General features: G+C 49.6%; 1 protein-coding gene across 1 annotated transcript in view; it reads right to left on the reverse strand.

Annotated features, from left to right (window-relative positions):
- Positions 1 to 1,792: 1,792 nt before the first annotated feature.
- Positions 1,793 to 21,802, reverse strand: part of LOC142088210 (alpha-2-macroglobulin-like) — a 31,139-nt gene continuing 11,129 nt past the window's right edge. The window contains 25 exon segments of the mRNA XM_075163304.1: positions 1,793 to 1,965; positions 2,732 to 2,773; positions 3,579 to 3,681; positions 4,093 to 4,161; positions 4,897 to 4,987; positions 5,355 to 5,482; positions 5,792 to 6,010; positions 6,574 to 6,797; positions 7,790 to 7,955; positions 8,224 to 8,298; positions 8,639 to 8,795; positions 9,958 to 10,042; positions 10,551 to 10,727; positions 11,122 to 11,205; positions 11,728 to 11,779; positions 13,136 to 13,257; positions 13,920 to 14,046; positions 14,317 to 14,545; positions 14,892 to 15,000; positions 16,737 to 16,881; positions 17,525 to 17,695; positions 18,344 to 18,493; positions 20,371 to 20,513; positions 21,010 to 21,073; positions 21,414 to 21,641. Of these exon segments, the coding sequence (XP_075019405.1) occupies positions 1,940 to 1,965; positions 2,732 to 2,773; positions 3,579 to 3,681; positions 4,093 to 4,161; positions 4,897 to 4,987; positions 5,355 to 5,482; positions 5,792 to 6,010; positions 6,574 to 6,797; positions 7,790 to 7,955; positions 8,224 to 8,298; positions 8,639 to 8,795; positions 9,958 to 10,042; positions 10,551 to 10,727; positions 11,122 to 11,205; positions 11,728 to 11,779; positions 13,136 to 13,257; positions 13,920 to 14,046; positions 14,317 to 14,545; positions 14,892 to 15,000; positions 16,737 to 16,881; positions 17,525 to 17,695; positions 18,344 to 18,493; positions 20,371 to 20,513; positions 21,010 to 21,073; positions 21,414 to 21,641 (3,186 nt within the window). The 3' untranslated portion in view covers positions 1,793 to 1,939.

Raw genomic sequence — 21,802 nt, forward strand, 5'->3', positions numbered from 1 at the left:
GAATGAAACTGTTTTGATTTTAGACCATTGTGATCTGCCTTCGAAGGATGCGATCCTTGCTCCGTGGGGATAGAAATTCAATGTTCAGACACTCCTGTGCTTCCTTAAGGTAGCCTTGCTAAAGTTGCCTACACGGTATGCCATGGAGGACCTGCAAGTATGTGACTTTGATGATTCACAGCCTAGTCAAGCAGAGAGATGTTAAACTGCTTTACAGATATGGGCTAGCCAGGGAGCCCCAAATGACAAGTGACGTGGCTGCCCATGGGCAACAGTTAAGTGTTGTCTAATTTAAAACTGGGTGGTGGCAAAACATAGTGTAAACTCTTTCCATGACAGAAAGCCATTATCCAGATTTGTGAACGGAACATACTCCAGTGATTTTACAGACTTTTCAATTAATTCATCATGAAGATCACTTTGTTTCATTTGAGGCAGAAAAGATTCAACACCATAACCGTGGTAGAGTACTCGCCAAAAAGTAAGTGAAAACGAAGGAGCTGTTGCCATCCACCACAGCCAGCTGTAAAGGAGGGTCTGTATTTGCAGACCTGTGTCTGTGTGCACAAGTTTGCAGACCTGGCACTTCTGAACCTGCTTGCCCTTAGCTAACGGTCTCAGCTGGGACTGTGTCTCTCCAGGACAGTCAGTCTCTCATGGCCCCATAGCAGGGGCACAGCCATGAAAGGGGCCAGAGCAAACTGCTTTCCTCACACAGTGAGGAATTCTGGCTCATGAAGGGGGAAGAGGGTCTTGAGACACCCACGTGGACGATGACAACACAAATGATGTTTCAGCACCACTGAAACAAGTACAAGTTCTCTGCTGCATCGGTGACTCACGTTTTTGACAGCCTAGGTCTGTGTACATGAAAGAAGCTGCGTGAGGGACTCCTATAGGTGTGTTTGCTTAAGCCTATGTTGGTAGGGTCAAAGGCACCTCTGCACACAGAACCGTGTGAATGAAATACACAGAGTGCCATATGACCTACTGAACTGAGGCTGATTGCCTCTGCATCCCTGGGGAGCTCCAGACTAGAAAGAATGTGATCATGTGGAAAACTGACATGCAAAAAGTTTAACCCCAGCTACCAGCTGGGAATCCAGGGCCTCCCCTGTGAATTCTGCTGAAGCGCTGGAAGCCTAGTTGTGAGGGAGAAAAAAACCCTCTATTAAAATTACTCAAAAAAACCCAAAATAGATCTACAGGCCTCCACTGAGAGGAAGGGGATAAAGTTCTCATGAAAAACGCAAGGGGTTTGGCTCGTAAGGTGGTTCTTGGTTTAAATTCTGACTAATGACCCTGTTAAGCTCCCAGTCCCTCTCTGATTTCACTTCAACTGTTTAGAAACAAGCAGACAACGTCTTCACTGCCAAAATGGGAAAGTCCACAGGCTTTCCCTTCACCTCTATCTGGCCTTCTGCGAAAGATCAGACTGGAGAGGTTCACACTGTCCTTCCACCTCATAGCGGTGATTTCACAGTGGATCAAAGGCGGTATGTGATCACAGGTTTATCTTGCAGAAGACACCCCCTTTCAGAGGCAGGGAGCCAAGCTTCCAGTGTATAATGGATCATGTAGGATTTCCTCTCCTCCTGGAGAACCGGCAAGTATGGAGGCGAACCTCCCCACTGCCAAAAGCTGTCTGCCTCCTGGTATTCCTGAGGAGTCGCCAAACACCGTCTTGCCGTGGATGGCTCTGGATTTAAATCTAGGGCCGTTACACAGTCTGAGATATGGATGGGAGGAGAGACAAGACGCAGTAACAAAAAATAAGGCCAGAGGCATCTGATGAGAATCAAGACTTAATTTATTTACAGTGTTACTTCCTTTTCGGTGTTGAGGTGTCCTCCTCTAACTTTTCAATAGGCCCCCTCAAAGAGAAGATCTTCTAGGGGCAGACACACGCGAGTTGATCCAGCAAGACAAGACGTGTTCTTCAGGCATTTCCCTGTTCAGCCTTGGCTGGAGGTAGGAAAAGGACAGAGTGAGACAAGTATCCCGGTGAAACGGTGTCCAGAGCCCTGGACATCTTCTCTGTGTTCTGGTGGCTATGTGAGTTCAAGCCCTGTTAAAATCTGGGAAACTGCTTCACCTAAAAACGCCCAGGTGTAGACAGATAACAGAATGGGAATGGCTGGACACCTTCAAGATATCCGTGCTACAGAAAGGGGAGGGGAGGCAGAGATATCCTGGAGATACATTCTCTCTCAGCACCTGGATTTCCCAAAGGAAGGGAAAAAATACCCCAGGGCAGAGTCTGAAATGTCCCCACCAAAGAATAACATCAAAATTTCACCAAGACGTTTGGGAGACAATTCCTCAGTACCCCTCTGTGTCTGCAGCATGGCAAATGTGGCCCTGAAAAGGGCAGAGACGCAGAGGCTGGGTGTGGCGTTCAGTCCCAAGGGAGATTTCAATCTTATTTGTACACTGTGACACACACAGGAAAAGAGAAATGCGCCTGTGCGAATCAATCCCCGTAACTCTGGGACTGCCATTCTCGGTGAACCAAAAAGAAAGCCGCATCTGATCTTACACAGGACATGGGGTGGCAGCATTGCTTCTCCTCTCTGTACTGAGGCATGCCTAGAGACTGCAACAGGCACCGTGAAGAGCAAAGCTGAGAGTACACCCAGGCCCGAGGAAACCCAGGTCGGCAAAGACCCTCATTCAAGACAACCTGCAACAGCCCCTGCTGGAACATCTCGGTTCTTCCTGTGCGCCCTACCTGTGGTGCAGGGAGCGCTGTACTCCTCTGTGGCAAACTCATCTGGAACACAGAAGGGAAGGGGGAGAGCGGGCTGTCAGAGCCCCTCAGCCCTCCTGGCAGAGGGACGGGTGCCAGAGAGACACCTCTCCCAGCCCCACAGCAGGCCACTGCCACCGTCGCGACTTCCCCGCAGAGATCCCAGTCGGGTGGGAGGGAACCCCAGCCACGGCCCCGTCCAGAGGCCGCAGCAGCACGGCAGAGCCGCCCCGCACAGGCAGCCCCAGCAGGTCTCCACCCCAGCGTGCCCAGGGGCTGCTCAGGCACCTTCTGCCCGCACGCTGGGGCGGGGGGATGGCTCTGTCGCTGCCACCCTGGCGCAGCAGCCGGGACACGGAGGCGCAAGCAGCGCCACGACCGCCTGGAAGCACGGGCAGGGCTGCGCTCTAGGGCCGGGCCTGAACACGGGCTCCCCAGCGCCCGCGGCGCTGCCCCGCGGGATCGCTCCTCGCCCCGGGGAGGCAGGACCGGCCTTGCAGGCGCCGTGGCCGGAGGGCGGGGGGGATGGCCTCCTCCGCGGGAAGAGGGCGGCTGCGCAGCAGCTGCCGGTGTGAGGGGCCGCCGTGCAGGGACCCCACGCCGTCACCGCTGCCCCCCGTTGTCCTCCGGGGCCTGCCCGGGCAGGAGCAGGAGGGAGGAGGGCGGGGGGCGGCCTCCAGCCCTCCGGCCCCTCTGCGCTCAGAGAGCCGAGGCAGCGCGGGGGCGGGAGAGGGCCCAGGCCAGGGGCAGCTGCAGGTCCCCGAGCTGCCGCGCCCCTCCCGTCCCACTGCCCGCCCTGCTCCCACGGGCACCCCAGCCCCGCGCTCACCTGTCTCGTAGTAGTCATAGACCTTCACCTGAGCCGGCTTCAGGCCCTGCACGGGGACGTCCCGCTCCACCGTGAAGGAGAAGCTGAGGGTCTCGCTGCTCAGCTGGCGAAGGGAAGCGGTGGAGGCTCAGGGGCGGCCCCGCACTGCCCCGGGCTCCCCTGTGCCTCCGCGCTGCCCCCAGGCTCCCTCGCTCTCCCCTGCCACCCGTGCCCGGGCCCTGGGGGGTGCGGGGGCTGCCGGCCTGGCTGAGGGGCAAGGGGAAGCCCTGGGGCCTTTCCCCACACTGGGGGAGGCTCCGGCTGGTGGGGAGGTCAGGGCCCGATCTGTGCGCGGGGCGGAGGGGAAGGCTGCTGAGGGCTGGGAGGAAAGCCCCAGTAAGTCTGAAAGGTCGGCAAGGCCGTATGGGATTCGGCCCCATTCTTGTAGTTTTGAGTCCCAGATCTTTTGCCCTGTGTGGCCAAATGTCCCAATGCCTGTGTTTCTGACCCATTCTCGCCCTGCAGGGATACTCACCTTCTCCAGATACACCAGGACATGGTTGGTACTCAACTCTGTGCGCTCAATAATGGGGCGGCCTTCCAGCTGAAGAAAGAAGACCAAGATGTTACTGCATTGAGGGTGGTCTCCCTGCGCCCCTTACGCTGCCCTGTGGATGGGATGTACTGTGGATGAAACACTGGGGTACTCAGGGAACTAAGTCTGCAGCACGGAACTGCCTCCTTGGTGTGCCAGTAGGTATCATGGTCCCCAGGGCTTTCCTTCGCCAGCCTGGCTGATGAAGTACAGCCTGGCTCCAGCGGAGACTGAGCACTGGTTCAAGCACAATGATGGAACAATTCAATGAAAATACATTCCTTCTGGCTTGCTAGTTTTGCAGTATCTTATGATTGCCTTTATTTTCCAGACCATGCACCTGTTCAGCATCTCAAACAGCGACCCAAGTCCTAAACAGTTACAATGCTATAAGCTGTTGTTAGATAAGCAGAGGGAAAAAGGAAACAGCACTACTTTTGAATGTCCTATGCACAGACAAAGCTTTTAGGGAGCTATTGTGACACAGTGATAATAAAGATGCCCATCACCAGTCTAAAGAAAAAATTACATAGTCTATTTTTCCTAGATTCATCACATTGTCTCTCCTTGTGCTGGCCTTGAGCCAGGTATGAAAAGAGAACACTGTACATGGCAAATGGGCAGATGACAATGGCAAGATCAAGCTGATTCCAACCTTGAAGCCCTCTAGTTTGCTACAGACACTTGGAAGGTGTCTTGAAGACGAGAAACTGGATGTTGCCTGTTTGAAAAACAGGGTCCTACCTTCCTCACAGAGGACTTCACGGGGATGAATCCAGACAGCATCTTCACATCAACAATCACCATGTTGGAGCCATTGCGCTCCCCGGTATAACTAAGGAACCAAGCACCAAAGATTCAGTTCACCTCCAGTCAAAGCTGGGAGCGCTTCCACCTTTTCCATAACGCTTGGCACTGCACCACATCCTGACAGCCCAGCACCTTCTTCTCCAGCTATGCCAGGGCCTCCTGGTCACCTACGCAGCCTCTCACTAGCCCAGCCCTGGGCTGCCCGCACAGCTTCACCACTGCAGGACACGTCCTTCCTCCACAGCCTCTTCTCCCAGCCCGGCTGCTTCCTGCCCACTTTTCCAGGGATGCACTGCCCCTCCAGGGCTTCCAGACTGGCTCACCCTGGACCGCCAGACCTCCTCCAGCTCCCGTGGCTTCTCAGGAAGGCTCAGACCCAACGGCAGACTCACCTGACGTTTATGCCTATGTCAAAGACCTTGTGAGCCTTGGAGTCCTCACATGTCTCTGGCATCGTGTACACACGGAGCATGAAGGGTGCATCCTCCTGCGTGGGCTGCACGTTGTACCTCAGGCTTGTCTAGGGGAGAGCCAGCAGCTGTGTGAGCACGCGTGCGTGCGTGCGTGCTCAGCACGAGAGAGAGACCATCCTCTCCCCGTCCTGCCTCCCCACTCCTCCCATTCTCGCAGCTCCTCCACATGGCGGATCCTTCCCTCCCTCCCTCCCACTCTTTCTCCTCCACACACCTCTACTCTTCTCCTCCTCTTCCCTCTCCCAGAGCCTTCCCTCCCACTCCTCCCCTCTCCCCTGTCCCTTCTGCCCTCTCCCTGGGTCCTGCCTGGCAGGGGGCTCTCCTCCTAGGATGCCACCTGCCCCCACCACCCTCACCTGCAGGTAGACGCATCCTTCGCCAGACACCTCCATGCTGTACTCCCCTGGCACCTGGGGCAGGGGCACGCGCTGGAGCAGCAGCCGGTTTGTGGGATCCACTTGGAAGTCTTGCTGGAAGTCCCCTCCAGACCGCAGGGTCACTTTGGCAGCTGCTCCGCTCTTGGCATAGGTGACAGCTCCGTACAGGGACAGGGCTTGGAGAGCCACCACCGTGTCCTGAAAGAGATGGGTCCCGGCACCCAGAGGAACACAGTCAGCCTTTCCACAGCCTGTCCTCCCACAGCCTGCCCTTTGCTGTCGGCAGGCATCCTCCCCTCCATTCTTCACTTTCTCCAGTTTTAAGTATGAAGGAGAGAGGGAAAGAGCAGCTTTTGCATGTCTCCATTCCCTCCCTGTGTCCTCTGCGCGGCAGTTACATGTTCCCTGAGCTTCCTGGCGCGGAGCCCCAGGGTGAAGCAGCAACTTCATATGCCCAAACAAATTGCAGTGGGAGCCCTCTCCAATGGCACAGACACACGTCCCTTGTGTCCCTACCGTTTTGCCCCACTGTGTCAAAAAAAACAGGTCATTAACCAAAAGACCAGTCATTCCCAGAGGCACTACCCGACATACTAGCCTCTAGCCTCTTGAGAACTTGGCAACCATGGTAGATACTGCAGGGATATACTGCAGGGGTACAGTCCCTGCCCTGGTGAACCTTACCGTGCTCCCACCTGGGTCTCTGACACTGCCCATCTTCTGACATTGATGTGTGAGGTGGCAGGAGGGAAGCAGCTCACCTGGGTGGAGGAGAAGCCTCCGTTGGGATTCTGCTGACCGCTGATCCACTTTGCAATTAGAGATGCAAATGACAGCTCCTCCTGGGAAGGTGCCGGCTGCGTGGTGAGGTGAGCAAGGAGCACGTAGGCCGTCATCTCCACTTCAGCAGAGGGAGCTCGGTAGCGATAGTACGGGAGATCAGCCTCTGGCTCTTTCCCAGGCCGCTGCCAATGAACAGACCCCTCTTCACAGGAGGCAGGGAGCGTGGAGACAAGACAACAAGCAATTATTAGTAGTTATTGAAAGGCAGTTCTTGATCTGCTGCCGGTCCAGTTGGGAGGCCAGAGCCTCCAGGATGCACCTGTCGTGTAGGATGAAATGGGAAGGGTTAGACAACGCTTCGCTTGCTGCAACTAGTCTGAGACTGCTGAGGCTCAGTCCTCAGGCCTGGATACCACTTTGTCCTAGGCTCGAGGTTCGTGGAGGCATTTATGGGCTTGGGCACCAGCAGAGCACCAGTCTGGCACTACTTCCCTTGTGGAGTAGAGATGCCGCGGTTGGGCAGTGACAAGCTCTGTGAGGCAAAATGACCCTGTGAGCAGGGTTTGGTAGCCACCTGCAGGTGGAAAAGGCAACAGGTGCTGAGGATATTTCCTTCACAACCCTGCTACCCAACGCTTGGGCAAACCCACTGTCCGGCCTGACTTTACCAGAATGCTTCCGAGTCGTTACACGATTTCCTGGAAGACTCACAACTTACGCTATGGCCTCTGAAATGACCTGTATGCACATTTTCTCTCTCAGCACATGCAGCTCTTCTCTGATTATCGTCCCTTGTGCTGTGCGAGGTCAACTTTGTTCTATGTTGAGCACGTGCACTGGAAGGACGGGGTGGCCATAAACATTGCTAAGCCTTTGCTAAGCAGTGCCCGGTGCGGCAAGAGGAGCGGGCTGAGGAGAGACGCTAGCAGCCCTACCCTTGAGTTCAGCACCGAGGGGGATGGTGCCTGGTGCTTCCTGATGAACTCCCTCAGAGCAGAGAAGTAGGACTGGGCACCGAGAGGGAGTTCTCAAAAACGCAACGCGTTTGCACAAGTTTTTCCTCTCCCTCCACCTTTCCCCACCCACAGAAGCCATTTCCTGCAGCCGTTGCCCCACCAACAAAAGCCGTTTTATCAAGGGAAGATGTAAGGCCAGTGGGTTGGAAGAAAGAGATGTCCCACCAGGGGCACTCACCCTTTTTCACGGCTTCCTTTTCAAGTGAGCCAAGCAATGCCTTCCGCTTCTCCTCCTTCCCTGCCAGGGCGAAGGCGTACGCCATCAGTGCCTTGGCGTACACGTGGTTTTCTTTCTCATCTGCTGCTGTTTCCAGGCAGAATAGAGCGTTACGCACCACTGAGTGCTGGGGAGAGATAACCAGTGATTAGAAGGCTGGTGAGAAATGAGGTTTTTGCCTTACTGAACTTTGAGGAGGGGTCTGCCAGAATGATGTTTACGAACAAGTAGGGTACAATGCGTTCCAAAAATGCCAAAATTGACAGCACAAAATTCTCATATCACAGGGCTCAACAACCAAGTCGTTTTTCCAATCTGGAGCAAATTCTGGGCAGTACTGTGTCTTCATAGACTGACACAAAGTAACTGACTCAAGTTAGGGTGCAGCCACATACAGTTACAGGCAGAGGAATCTCCAGCAATGCGATGGTGATGTAGGCTGTCAGCGAGACCTCGTTGTCCACTCCACCCTGCAGGAAAACACAAAGGTAGATGCTGACCCCACCTAGCTTCTTATCTTCAGTCTTTTCTCCCACTCCAGTGGGAATACTTTACTCTGCATTGTAGACCCTTAGCTTGCCTCCTCCCTCTTGCAGCTGATGTGGAGGTATCAATACCACTTACAAAGTGCAGGTTAGCCTTCATTCTGCTTCCTGTTGTGGCGATCATACAGAATGGCCTCTGGCTCCCTAGTTCTTGCCATTGACATGGGAATTTCCCATCTGCCTGTATGCTCAAGAAGCTCAGCTGGACCCATCTGACTTATTGTCAAGTTCTAACCTCTCAAAAAAACAACGAGGCAGACGTTACCTTCATAGCATTGTTCAGGAGTGTCCCAGAACTGCGGAAACAGCCATTTGCATTCTGTTTGTAGGACAGCCAGACCAAAGCATCCTGGATGTGCTTCTCATCTATGAAGATGTGAGGCCGGGCCTGGGCAAAGGACTTGAGGACAAAGGCTGTGAGCCTGAAAGGGAGAAAGAGCAGTGAAAGGGCTTGAGCAGGCCTGTTGTCCATCTCAGGTGACAGGGCCCATGTGCACATCATCTGTCTGGAGAAAGGGAAGAAGGCCTGGGGAACTGTGGGCCAATTAGTCAGACCACATGTATATTATATCTTCACCTCAAAAAATCTGTCAAAAAACTGCTTCCCACTTTGATTTCTTGTCCCTCTCTTGGCTCATAAAACCCTGGATCCCATTGTGTTGAGGCTACAGTTTGAAGGACAGTGATTGTTGATCTGTATCTAAAAAAAATCTCTTTGGAAAAAGTAGGAAATTGCATGCCAATTAGCTCAACATCTGCGTAACAGTAATACTCAAAATGTCAGGGGAGAATGATTAAATCCCTGCTAGCTCATGGTCTGCTGGCAGGACTCTTGTACTAAAAATTCATGCCTCATGGGTTTCCCAGAACTCTCCAGAGTTTTACAGTCAAGAAGAACATGTTAAAAGAGTTTTTGCTACAGTTGTTACAAGCAGTTATGGAGAAGAAGCAGGCATGTGGTGAGAAGCCAACATGCTGTCAAGAGACAAGTACTGTTTCGGAAACTAAAAGCAAACCGAAGATGATGAAATCATCCATTCTTACCCTTACCTAAAGTTGAAAATGCATGGCAATGATATGCTGGAGCAACTCAAAACTTTGCAGTAAGTCACACTGGCAACACACACGCTCCTCCAGGCTGTCTTTGCTTAGTAACACACAAACACTCTTGAAAAAAAACATACAGCACTGCTCTTGGATTATCATCCTTTCCATTTATATGGAAACACCTTTCCCGGCAAACTTCTCAGCAGATGCTAGTCTCGAAGAGCTGCCACTGCAACTCTTCAGTCTTCCTCAGTCAGGATGTGAAATCTCTGCTCCCTTCTTCCCCAGTTTATCTCCATTTCCTTCTTGTCTGCCATGGTCCTCAGAGCTGCTGGTGGGAGGATGTGCTTCAGCTACATAACTGGCTGATGCAGCCTATTTCATTAAATAGGAGGCAGCACAGGGGACCACACCAGCTCTGGAAAGCCTGCTGGTCTACAAAGCATTTCCTCTTTACTGTCATGCAACATTTATTATAAATGTGTAGGTGAGAAAGAGGAGCATATAGGCGAGGCGTAGGTGACATTGAAATCTCACCAGGTGTTCCCCAGTTGGCCATAACGTGGTCCAAATGTACTGTAAGAGCCATCTGGGTGCTTGTAGTTCAGCTGCCTCTGATAACCTGCAATGGAGAGTTAAAGCAAGATTCAGATGCCAGAGAAAGTCTGCTGAGGGATGGGGGAACAGAAAAACAGCTGTATCAGCAAAAGCAAAGGAGAGAGGAGCAGGTCAGTTCTATCCTAGCCAATAAGAAGTACTGGTACATCCCCGCCTCCATGCACTGCTTGTACTGCATGAGGAGAAGCAACACCTGCTTTTCTTCGGAAGGAAGGCAGGACATATTAATGACAATGGACAAGTCACTCTAGCAGGTCACGTGACAACTCTGCACTGCATAGCAACCCAATTAGGGAACAGAGAAAAGCGGGTGCATTGAACAGATACCCTAATGCTTAAGCAACAGAAAATAATAAAGGAAAAAGCAGCAAAGAGCCTTCTCAGGCATACAGCAGAGACCATCTGTGCATGAGAGGAGCTCTCTTTCCACATCTGGCCAACATTTGACACAACCACCCCAGGCAGGATCTGGAAAAAAGCCAAAGCAAAAGCAAAGCCATGTCCCAGCTCACCGCTCACTAAGTATCCGATGGCCTTGGATTTGACCTCCTCACTCAGCTGCCCTGTCTTGTTCAGATAGTCCAGGACGTAGATGTTGGGTGCAAAAAGGACCATGTTCTGCTCCCCACAGCCGAACGGCATCTGGAGGAGCTGGTGCAGGTTCTGCATGGCAGTGCCCATGATGTCGCCTGGGGAGCAGGAGATAACAGAGGGATATTAACAACACTCAGGGCTGGCTATCAGAATCAGAGGGAGCTACTGAACGAGAGAAGCAGGAGATGACAGAGAAGAACAAAAGAAAATCTGGATTGATAAAGATCCTGGAATGAAACACAGAACAGCAGAGAAAAGGAAAAGAGGGAAATGAGAGAAACGTTAGGGCACTGGCAGAGAACCCTGAACAAAAGGACATGCCGAAAGGAAAAGAGGAAGAGCACAACCAGAAGGGAAAGTGCTCAAGGCAGAACAGATGAAAGACAGGAGTGAGGTGTGCTGGAAAACAGGAGAAAAAGCTGTGAGGTAAGAGGCCAACACAGAGGGGCAGAAACAGCACATGGTTCTTCTCCCAGGCTGCTTACTCACCCAGAACTGAGAAATATGCTCTGCCTGAGTCTTGTACCACATTTGAGGGTAGCAACAGGGAAAACTTCTCTTTCACAGGCACTCCTGAGAGAGAAACGAGACCCAAACAGCTTCAGTGCAGTCCCAAGAAATGGCTAATGGAAGGGGAGGGGACCTCAGTGAAACAACAGGAACACTTCCTATTAGAAATGCCCTGACTTCATTCACTTCGTTTTTCCCTGGCTATAAGGCAATCTCTGCATGAACCATCCCCAGCCACCGTTAGGCACTGTAGATGACATGTATACAGCTTTTTCCCAGGCACGCTAGAAAACAGGAGACAGTGCTTGTAACTCCAGTGTCAGCACACAAGAGAACAGGGGTGCAAACAGTCATGCTAAATCTGTCCTAGCTCATACCCTGAGGCTTAGGCAGGATGATCCATTCTCTAGGGCTTTCTTCTGTCTTATGTCTCAGGTTCCTAACTGATGGGGCATGTTTTGATTACCTAAAAATATCAGCCTATCTGGAGTATGATAGAGGCAGCACTATCTTTCTCCTCCAGGCACGTCCCACCCATCAAACCACACAGAAACAAATGGAGAGAGTGGGGAGAGAGGGCTTTACCTTTTACACAGAGCACAGAGTTCTGGGCTGTTTCCTTCTCAACTCCTTCAGGCTTGGGTGGGATAAAGGAAAATAAGAGAGGTGAGAAGTTAGTGAGACAGAAAGTACAGACAGACAGAGGAATCCTCAACAAGGACAGAAGGATACGTGAAAACAAAAGTGAGTGAACTGGAGAAGGAGTGGCAGTCAGAAACACTCCCTGAAACACAGAGCTCTGAAATAATAATTTAAGCAAGTAAAACAAACATGATCCTAAGTGACTGATGTTATACGTGGGGCAAGGACAGGAAAAGGAAAGGGACACACTGCAGGACTATCACGTGAATGACCTGCAACTATTGTATGCAGCGAGAGACACTTAACATCCTTGTAACAAGAGGACTGCAGCATTACAGCAAGTCCTTTTGTTAGCAAAAGCTCACAGTTGCTCTAGAGGGCTGTCCTGAAGAGATGTCTGCAGTGCTATTTATCATAATGCTGCAGATGCTTTGGGGAAAAAAAAATGAGTCTGTTGATAATAGAAAGGGAAGGTGTTGTACACTGTAATATCTGGTGACACTCCTGATACCATACGACACAGCAGGCAAACATTAGGGTTTTTTATGATACAGAGAAAAGCTAAGAACATAGAATCTACCTGCCAGATTACCACACCCAGTATAATAAACCAGCATTTTCCTATAAAGGATATGCAATACTGCCACATAATATTTCCTTCTGTACCACATCGCATCAGCAACTTTTCTTGCCACAGGAAATGGATAAGCTGTAAAACTTTAACATGTTTTCATGGACTTTTATAATGTCTGGAGTTTTGAGGGGGCTTCTCTACGGGCATTGCATTCCCATAGGTGCTTGTGAATCCCCCACCTTCATCCTGGTGACAGACTATGGTAGCAAACCAGAACTGCATAACGCTCAGACTAAGAGGCAGTTTGCTTGGCCACTCAACTAGCAGAGAGGCAGCATGTGCTGACTGGCAAACTTACTGGGGGTGTCTCAAAAGGAGGAGAGAGGCTGTAAAGAGGGTGTGTTGAAATAGGAGGTGACAGGTAGATAAAGGGAAGGATAGACTGGAGTAGGAGTCCTGCTACAGTAGGGGATAGGGAAGGTTTAGAGTACTGGGAGACACATTGCACAGCATTATTAAGCTGCAGTATTTATGCAGCCCTGCCAAAGGATAAAGATGATGTAAGGCCATCATATTGCCACGCTGCGTGGTGATCTCATAGAATCATAGAATCACAGACCAGCCCAGGTTAGAAGGGACCTCGAAAGATCATCTGGTCCAGCCTTTCATGGGAAAGGGAGCCTAGATGAGATTATCTAGCATCCTGTCCAATTGCATCGCAGTGTACGCTCTAGCCTGTGGGAGAGCTCAGTTCTCCCCTTCCCACAGCCCACATACCTCCACCAGCAGCTGTCTGATGACCGTGTCCTTCCGCCCTTTCTCAGGGGTCTCCACGATGGCGTTCCCGCAGGGCTGCTGGTTCTGCAGGGCCTCAGTGCTCACCGAGAACTCCACCTGCCCTGGAGAAAACAGGGGTCAGCCAGCGCTGCTGGGCAGAGCCAGGTAATGGGAGTCACTGCCACTTCCAGGAGTTTCAACCTGCAGGCCCATGGGTGAGGATTTCCCATCACACCTGGGCCCTGCTTCTTTCCCACAAGAACATAGCTATCTATATCAGAATCCTTCCTGGAGCAGATGAACTGCACTGCCATTGAAAGGTAACTTTATTTTGGTGACTCTTTTCCAGAACCTAGGACACCACAGTGGTGGGACTCACCAGCCCCACTGCTGTTCAGCACACTGCTACCCCGCATGCACACCACAGCTGCTACCACAGCACATAACTTCAACAGTGAAAACAAAGTATGAAGATCCCACGGGGCAGACATCTAATCTCTGGGAGCGATGGAGCTGACAGAGCATCCCCGCTGGCCAGCAATGTCTCTGGCTTCAGAAGATGTTGTCCAAGGGCTGTAAGGCTTGACGGTACTGCACGTGGTGCCAGTCAGAGCCTTGGACACTATAAGTCCGCCAGCGTTTGCCTCCCAAATAACCCCAGATGAGACAGACACTCAGCTGCAGTGCTTCCCGGGAAACTATGTTGCTCTAACACCCGATACTGAACAGGGAGAACAGCACAGAGAAACCCTCCCTGCAGTTTTCAGCACCCTGAGAGCTTTACCTAGAGATTTGGGAGTCACGAGCCAAGCCACAGTTTTCCTCCCGTTCTCGCAGAGACAATGAGATTCTTCCTCCTTTTCCACCGGAGTAGCCAGGAAATGAGCAGACTGAGCCAGAGTCACACTGACCTGCCAGTTGTAGAGAGAGGTGCAATCAAGGAAGGGTGATCAGGAGAGACAGGGAGCTAGGAAGCCATAGCAATAGCTATTTCTTCAGTAGCAAAGGAGCAGGGAGCTGGAGCTTTGGGTTCTGCGTTTGGAGTATGTAAGAGGAATAACATAAGAATTTAAGGGGTGAAGGGTCTAGGGCTGCTCAGAGATAAGATAAGAAGGCTAGGTGAAGGCAAGATGTGTACAAGAAAGTACACATGTACAGAGAAGGATTTAGACCTTCCTTACCCTGATGCAGGAGGTCAGGTAGTTGAAAACGGTGGCTTTCAGCATGAAGGCCTCACCACGCACCACAGAGTAGGGCAAGGTGAGCTGAACAAAGAAGGGCTGGAAGGCTCTGAGGGACACTGTCGGGGACAGGCCAAAGCCTGTGTCTGCCGAAGTGCAGAACGCATTGGCTTTCCATTCAGTGATGGTGTCAGGGATGGTCACATCCAGTTCAGCATTTCCCTCTGAGCTGGTGAAGCATAGAAAGCAAGGATAGAGGGATGATTTTTTATGGCATTTTGGTGACTGTCTGTACCCCTTTCGGCCTACTGAACAGCACTGCCTGTGTGAATGATAGGCACAGTATATTTGTTACTGTAGGGACACCCCACACCTTCTTCCAGGCCCATGACCACTCCTTGGACAAACCTAACCATGGCTGAAGGTAATTCTATCTCAGAGGATTGCCAAATGACCTCGGCAAACAATAAAGGACTTTTTGCATTGAAAAGGCTTGGCAAACATGTGGGGATTCATGTTTTCACCTCATAAAACCAGTTTTATTAAAAAGAAAGGAACTAACCCAAGGTGCTCACCTTATAGATACTAAACTCCAAATCCAAGTTTCTGGGAAATACTTTCGGACTGTCTCCGTCAGCTCTCCAGGAGTGCTTGACATGGCATAAAGTCTATCTGCCTGAAGGCCTGAATGTGATGAGATGGAAAAGGTATCAACTACTGATACTTCCAAACAAGCAAGATCTACATCAGCATCATGCTTTGGTCTGAGAAAGCGGCAAGCTACGTGACAATCAGAAGCCTTGCTGGCAGCGAATGTTTGCTGTGGCTGTAGTGAGCACTGGTACCAACAGCAATGAAGTTTCAGGGTCAGGACTTATTAGCAAGAGCTAGCCTTCCAGTATTTTCTACTCGTCTCCAGCAAACCTCAAAGTATCTGGGGCAACACTTTACAAGGTTAAAACAAGGATGTTAGAGCAAAGAGCTATTTATGACCTTCTATGCAAGCAGCCTTCTCCCTTTTAGGCACAGTCTTAACATGACATCCTTCTCTATCCTATCAGGCCAACTAGCAATGGAACATCCCTCTGTTGCAGTGTTTTTTGTAGGGTCATTATGATTCAGAAAACCACCTCTCTGCCAAATCTACGGCCTCCTAAAGAACTAGGCTGGAGATGCTCAAACTAAAAACACGCAGTTGGAATTTGAGAGGGGTAAAAACAGACTTTTTGACTAAAACAAAATTTTCACACGTTAAATTATTCCCAAGAAAATATTCTGAGTTTGGGATGAAATTTAGTAAAAAATAAGCCTTTGTTTGACTTTGGTTTTGAACAGCTGGGAAACAAAGAAGGGTGAGGGGACAGGATGGGACAATTCGTTTGCTTGGCTTTGACAAAAGGAAAGAGAAATCCACCCAAACAGATAAAGAAGAAAAGTTCTTAACTAAATTCTAGTTTTGGTCATCTTTACTTTGGCTAAATTAATTTCTATGTTTAGATAAAAATTGTGTAGCTAGCAAGTATCCATACTACCTGTGCAACAGGCACCTCTAAAGTCTGAGAAGGTCTCAGGGCAAGGAATGAAAGATGCTGTCAGAGCTGTATCACATAGCTCCTAGCAAGAGTGACGGTGGCTTGCTTGTATTGTCTATCATGGTATTTCAGTCTTCTTACTGCTGCCTATTTCAGTTTAAAATAATTAAAAATCTATCCTGCATCTTAGCAACCTGTGTCAAAAATGTACAAAAGCACAGGTTCTTGTGCCAAGGGAAAACTCTCTGAATCAGTTATCCAGCTAGAATAACCTAGATTTTCCAAAATATTTCCCTTAATATGAGACTCTGGATGATGAGATGATATGGCCAATTCTGTCTCCCAAACAGCTACAGCGTAAGAGTTGAGATAGCCCTTAGAAATACAGTGGATCCATTTCAGACTGGACTTCTGCGACTCGCATCTTACCATTCTAAGCCTCCAAAGTCTACCAACTTGTCACTGAAAAGTTTCTCATCCACTTCATCTGGTTTTGACCATACATAATACTGGGTGAGTCAATGAGGGCAGACTGAAGATGGTATTGGAGACCCCTTAAGTGATGTCTAGGAAAAGAAGTCTAGTGCAAAAGCCTAGCGAGCAGAGAATTCAGCAGCAGAATAATATCCTCTGCTCTGCCAGTCTTTGAAAACTACCTGGTTCTGCTGATTTCTAATGTGGAGTTATCAAAGCTTGTCTGTAGACCTTCACAACTCAGCAAAAGAGATATGCCCTACACTCATGCAGAAGCTGACACCTGTGAACCCACTTCAGTACTGCTTCCAAGGGTTCAATCCACAACCCCAGCTCTTGTTTGAATATTCACCCCAAAATACAGACAGGATCTCTGTTCAAAACAGAGGTGATAACAAGACCCGGTTCCTTTACCGCTTATCCTCATTGCATGCATAGGTGCTCCGGGCATGACTGAAGCTGATGCAAGGCCAGCTCCTGCTGCAGGTATGTAATTCTCAGTGCTGCAATACCAAGGTTTCCTCACCTTGGTATTTGTGAAAACCTTTAAACCCATTTCCTATGGGAGAGAAATCCAACATGGTTTTTTGTTACTGAGTCCTGTTGAGGTTTACACAGCAGACCTGACATTGGTATTTTACTGCCTCAAAAGGAGAAGCTGTTACTGTCCCGTCCTGTCCTTCTCCTCAGAAGGAGAAGCTGTTACTGTACTGTTGGACCTTGAGACGAACCCCCCAACCCTGGGTCTGGGTGCCTGGGTGGCTCAGATAGACCAGGTCCCCTCCGTCTCTAGGGCACTGGTTCCAGTCCAATTCCAGCCTGGGGGTCAGGATGAGATATAGAGTTTTCTCTCTGGAAGGAAATGTCTGTGGCTACGATGCAGCTCAAGCACTTTACTTGGGGTAACTCCAATAGCACAGGATTATTTACCTCCTGTTAGAACCTCATTTCAAGTCAACCTCAAAAATTCTCCTATAAGAAGAAAACTTTGAGACTGATCCCTTTTCCACCAAGTTGGGAGCAAAGCTGGCAAGACAGGTGAAGCTTATGACTCTCACTGAACTTGCCTCTGGATAAAAATTAGTGTCAGATCATTAAGATTCACAAACCCTTCCCTTGTTATGTTGCATCATGGCACAGAAGGCTTAAGCATTCTCAGTCCTTCTCCCACTCCACTCCCTAGCCATGCAAGAGGGCTATACCTTTAGGATGCTGTAAGTGTCCTCTTCGTTCATCTCTACTATTGGAGCATAGCTGATCCCATTCAGAACTATCTTCTTCAAGGGGACACAGTTCTCCAGGGGCTCCTCCAAGAGCATGTCTGGACTATGGTGATAGTCATGCAACTCCGTCCCTAACAGCAAGCTATACACCTAGGCAGAAAGAGACAAGGTATTTGGCATTTCCACTGTCACAAAACACTACTGAGGGAGTTGGATGCAAGCACCATTAACAGTCACATCACCTGCACATACATCCACATTGCCATGGTCCTCCCTGTGGTGGGAGCAATGGCAACTTGGGAATCAAAAAAGAGATCCAAATTTGGAGATACTGCCTCTTTTGTTATGGACAGCGTGTCACTGGTTATTATGGCTCAAATATATAAAAAATGACACTGGCCAGCCCATCTGCAGTCCTTTGTCCCTACTCAAGGATTGTTGTTTGCTGCTTGGCATGAGGGGAATAAACTCTCTGACACTTCCAGAAGCTACTCCAAGAAAATTAATCCATGGCTGGCAAGAATAACTGAAAAATCATCATCAAACTCACAACAGTGTTTGGCTCCGGCCAAGAGAAGCAGTCATCTTAAAAGAGCTTCCTGATTGCCATCCCTACAGTTGCACAAAACCCCTAAGAAATAGCTGCTGCTCAGTTCTCATCTTTTTGCCCACTGAAGGAAGATGAGAAACAGCACAGGGCAGCTTTCCTGTGTCAGCACTGACAAGAGGGGCTGTTCATTGTCTCCACCCCAGCACTGGGCTGCAGGCTCTGAGTTGCTCCACAGACTAAGCACTTACAGAGCTGGGTGACAGGTCAGCTTCTGGCTTCATGAGGAGAACACTCTTGTCCACAGCACGGACAGCGCAGAGGGAGTTCGGGGAGGCTCTGAACAGCAAGTGAGCATCAGAAGAAGGCAGGCCTTCAGAAGGAGAGAAGCTCAAATCCACCTGTAGCCACAGGAAAAGCTACGTCACAGATGCTCTACCCTTGCAGGACTTCTGCCTTCAGTTGAGTATATCAGTTCCAACTTTACAAAGCCCACATACGCATGCACACACACACCCCCATACACTCTCCCTCTGTGCTACTGCAGAGCTGGGTTTCCTTCCTGCAGTGCCAGAGGAATCAGCACTAACAGTTCTTGGCAACTTCCAGCATCACAATTGCTCATAAAACTTTTAAGGCAGTTTTGAGTTTTATGGCCACTGTGAATGTGATGAGATAATCCCACATAGTGGCTAGATCTGCTCAGGCAGCTGGGCATGGTCTTGAACCAGGTCCAGTCTTTGTACTGCACCCAGATATTGTATGTGGAGAGAAAACAGGCTTGCAAAGACCTTGCTTAGCAGATTCTTTGGTAACATGAGAAGCAGTGATGCCCTGGAGCAATATTGCAATATCTACTGGCTGGTAATAATTCTGAAGAACTGGCCTGTTGGTTGAGGCCTGCCAGACTTGTGTGCCTTCCCCAAAACCTAACTCACAACTCTAATGACCCTCTACCAACCTCTGCCCTGGAAGTTCTTGCTAGCAGAAGTTGTTGTCATCACCATCTCACATGATTTTGTAATAAGATGGCTGACCTGCATAAATCTTCCTTCTCCTCAGCAGTACAAACCCTCCCCTAACATGCAATGATCAAAGCATCCTCAGAGTAAACATGCTGCCTGACAAAGCAGCATCAGCTGCCAGTCTCCCTCATGTCCCAACCAGACCCACAGCATGTCTTCTGCTGATATCCCCCACCTCTCCCAGGATGGACTCATAATCTTGAGACTGCAAAAACAATATTCTTCAGGAAATGGCAGCACAAGGGCTGTAGCAAGCTTGCTACTAGAAAAACTGTTTAGCATAGAGATAGCCCCAAAGTCTGTCCTATCCGGTCTGACAACAGCTTTGAATTCAGGAGGCTTTCAGAGAGGAAAGCAGTATCTAAGCATGTAAATCACTTGGCACTTGGCTTGAACCCAGATCTTAATGCAGTGCATAGTATGACCTTTAATATATGAACAAAATTCAGGTGACCAAGCTCCTACAGTGACACCAGTCTCAAGAACTCATTTAGCTTGGGTTTTAGCAGGACAAAGGAATGCCTTTAGCAGAGTCCTGTCTACTGTTCTGAAGTCCCAATGGGAATTTTTGAGGTTGTTCTTTTCTTAGGGCCACTCATATATCAATCTGCTATTCTGCATAAGGAACATGTGGGGCTATAAGAGAACAATGGTCCACACACTCACAAAAAGAAGGCTTTATTCTTCTGCACTCTTTCAGTCTCACCGTTGCTACTGAAACACCACTGTGCATTGCTCGGCAGGTTCAGGCAAGGTTTATCTCCATTAACATACAATAGAAATTAAAATGACAGGATAAGATATATGGGAGTTGAAAGATCTGACAAGTATTAGCTTCGCCCACTGGATTGGGGCTGCGTGTGTTTTATTTTTGCGCTGTGATCACATAAGCAGCCACCTCATTGCTGGAATGAGTTTGTGAGAAATGGAGTGAAAGAACATGGGTTGCAGTATGACATAAGACATGCGGCCTCCCTTTTTTCTTACTCAGGACCACCTGTGAGATCACTGGTTGTGACTAGTGGCTAAGAAGGGTTTTATCGCTGTAGTCCCTGCTAGCACCTTTTTTCCAACAGCTGATCACCTCCAAGCTAGCACAAACCAGTAGGCAGTGAAGCTACCTAGAACAATTGATAGGTGGCTGTCCAGTGTTAGTAAAACTAAATCAATGAGCTTAGCCAGGATAAATCTAAATAAATGAGCTTGGCCACGCTGCAGTCTGATGGCTGCTCCCTCAAGAAGTAGACACTTACCTTATTGCTGAAACACTTTTCTACATTGAACTTGGTCGAATCAGCAATCACCTCCCTGCTGGGGACAGTGGTGTAGACAAGCACTTGGGCCACTGGAGCAATATCAGCTTGTACAGGAAGCTGTAGCCGGAAGACCCCATTGGCTAGCAAACAAAACAAGAGCAAAATGTTAAGGTACGGGAAACCTGCTCTTGGAGCAGCCAAAATTCTAGGTTTGACTTCATGCTGAACTTCATCCTAGCCATGATGAAACTCCAGGCCTCCAAATGGGATGAATTGGTGCTCACAGAGATGCATAAGTCTCACTATCTGACTGAAAAGGCCTGTTTCAAGTCCTGTTTTCCAGTGCATAAGCATGCTGAATTTTGGTTCAGCTTCTAAAAACAATTAGTCTCTGTCTCCTAGGAGCACTGGAGCCCCAGAAATGCAGTATCAGAGGAAAGACAGCTGGCACAGGGGATTAGAGCAAATCTGTGCAAAGCCTAAATAAAGGCAGAGAAAAGAAAGCTCAAACTCTTCCCATATCTTAGAGGACATGGAGATGTGGATCCCTGCATTTATATGGAAGCAGCCTGTATGTCTGCCACAGTTGCCTAGCCTCTGAGGACAGCGACAATTTGGCAGGGGAGAGGAACTCACCACTTTCCTGGTCCAAATCCAGAATGTGGGTGCCCGCTTTCTTAATGATTCCCTTGGCCATCACCTGAATGGAAAGAGAAACCCTGTTGTGATTGAGGTTGTGCATGAGCCAAACCTTAAAGAGGGAGAACCTGAGAGGAGAGCAACTGAGCTGTATGTCTGCTGCTCGTACCCTGCTTAGCTGCTCTATGCCTCCCTGTAGCAGAATCCCAGTGCTCACCCGGGGGGCATTGGGACATCCTTACTCTTCTGCTCCTAAGCCAGACCCTCCTTTTTGTGGGAAAAGAACACATGAAGGATGATGGGAAAGTGCTTAAAGCCTGCTGCCACAAATCACAATTTCCATCTCCAGCCCCGCTACAATTACCCATGACAACCTCACTGTATGGCAGGTGCAAGCTTACCAGGCAGTAAAAGATGATTTTCTTCTGCTCTCCTATGGCCTCGGGAGTAAGGATATAGTGCACCCGGACCTCTGTGGAGGAGCCACAGCTGAGTGTCTCGGACTTGGGCTCAATTTTGAGGAAGCTATTACTAGGAGAGTAAAAGCGCTTTAGTTGGAGATAGCCTTCTTGATAATATGGAACAACCCAGGAACGGTCATAGCAGTAGGGATGTACTTTATGAGTTGCCTGGAAAAGGAGAAAATACACACATAGATCCTCAAACACAGGTGGCTGAACTGGAGCCAAAATTCATGGCCTAGTATTAAAGGCTTGGTATTTTTTGTATTTAAGCAACGAGGTAGTCTACAAAAATCCCCCGTGAGTTTGGAAGATACAAGACAGGGTGG

This window comes from Calonectris borealis, chromosome 1, assembly GCF_964195595.1.
Source record: "Calonectris borealis chromosome 1, bCalBor7.hap1.2, whole genome shotgun sequence".
Taxonomy (NCBI): domain Eukaryota; kingdom Metazoa; phylum Chordata; class Aves; order Procellariiformes; family Procellariidae; genus Calonectris; species Calonectris borealis.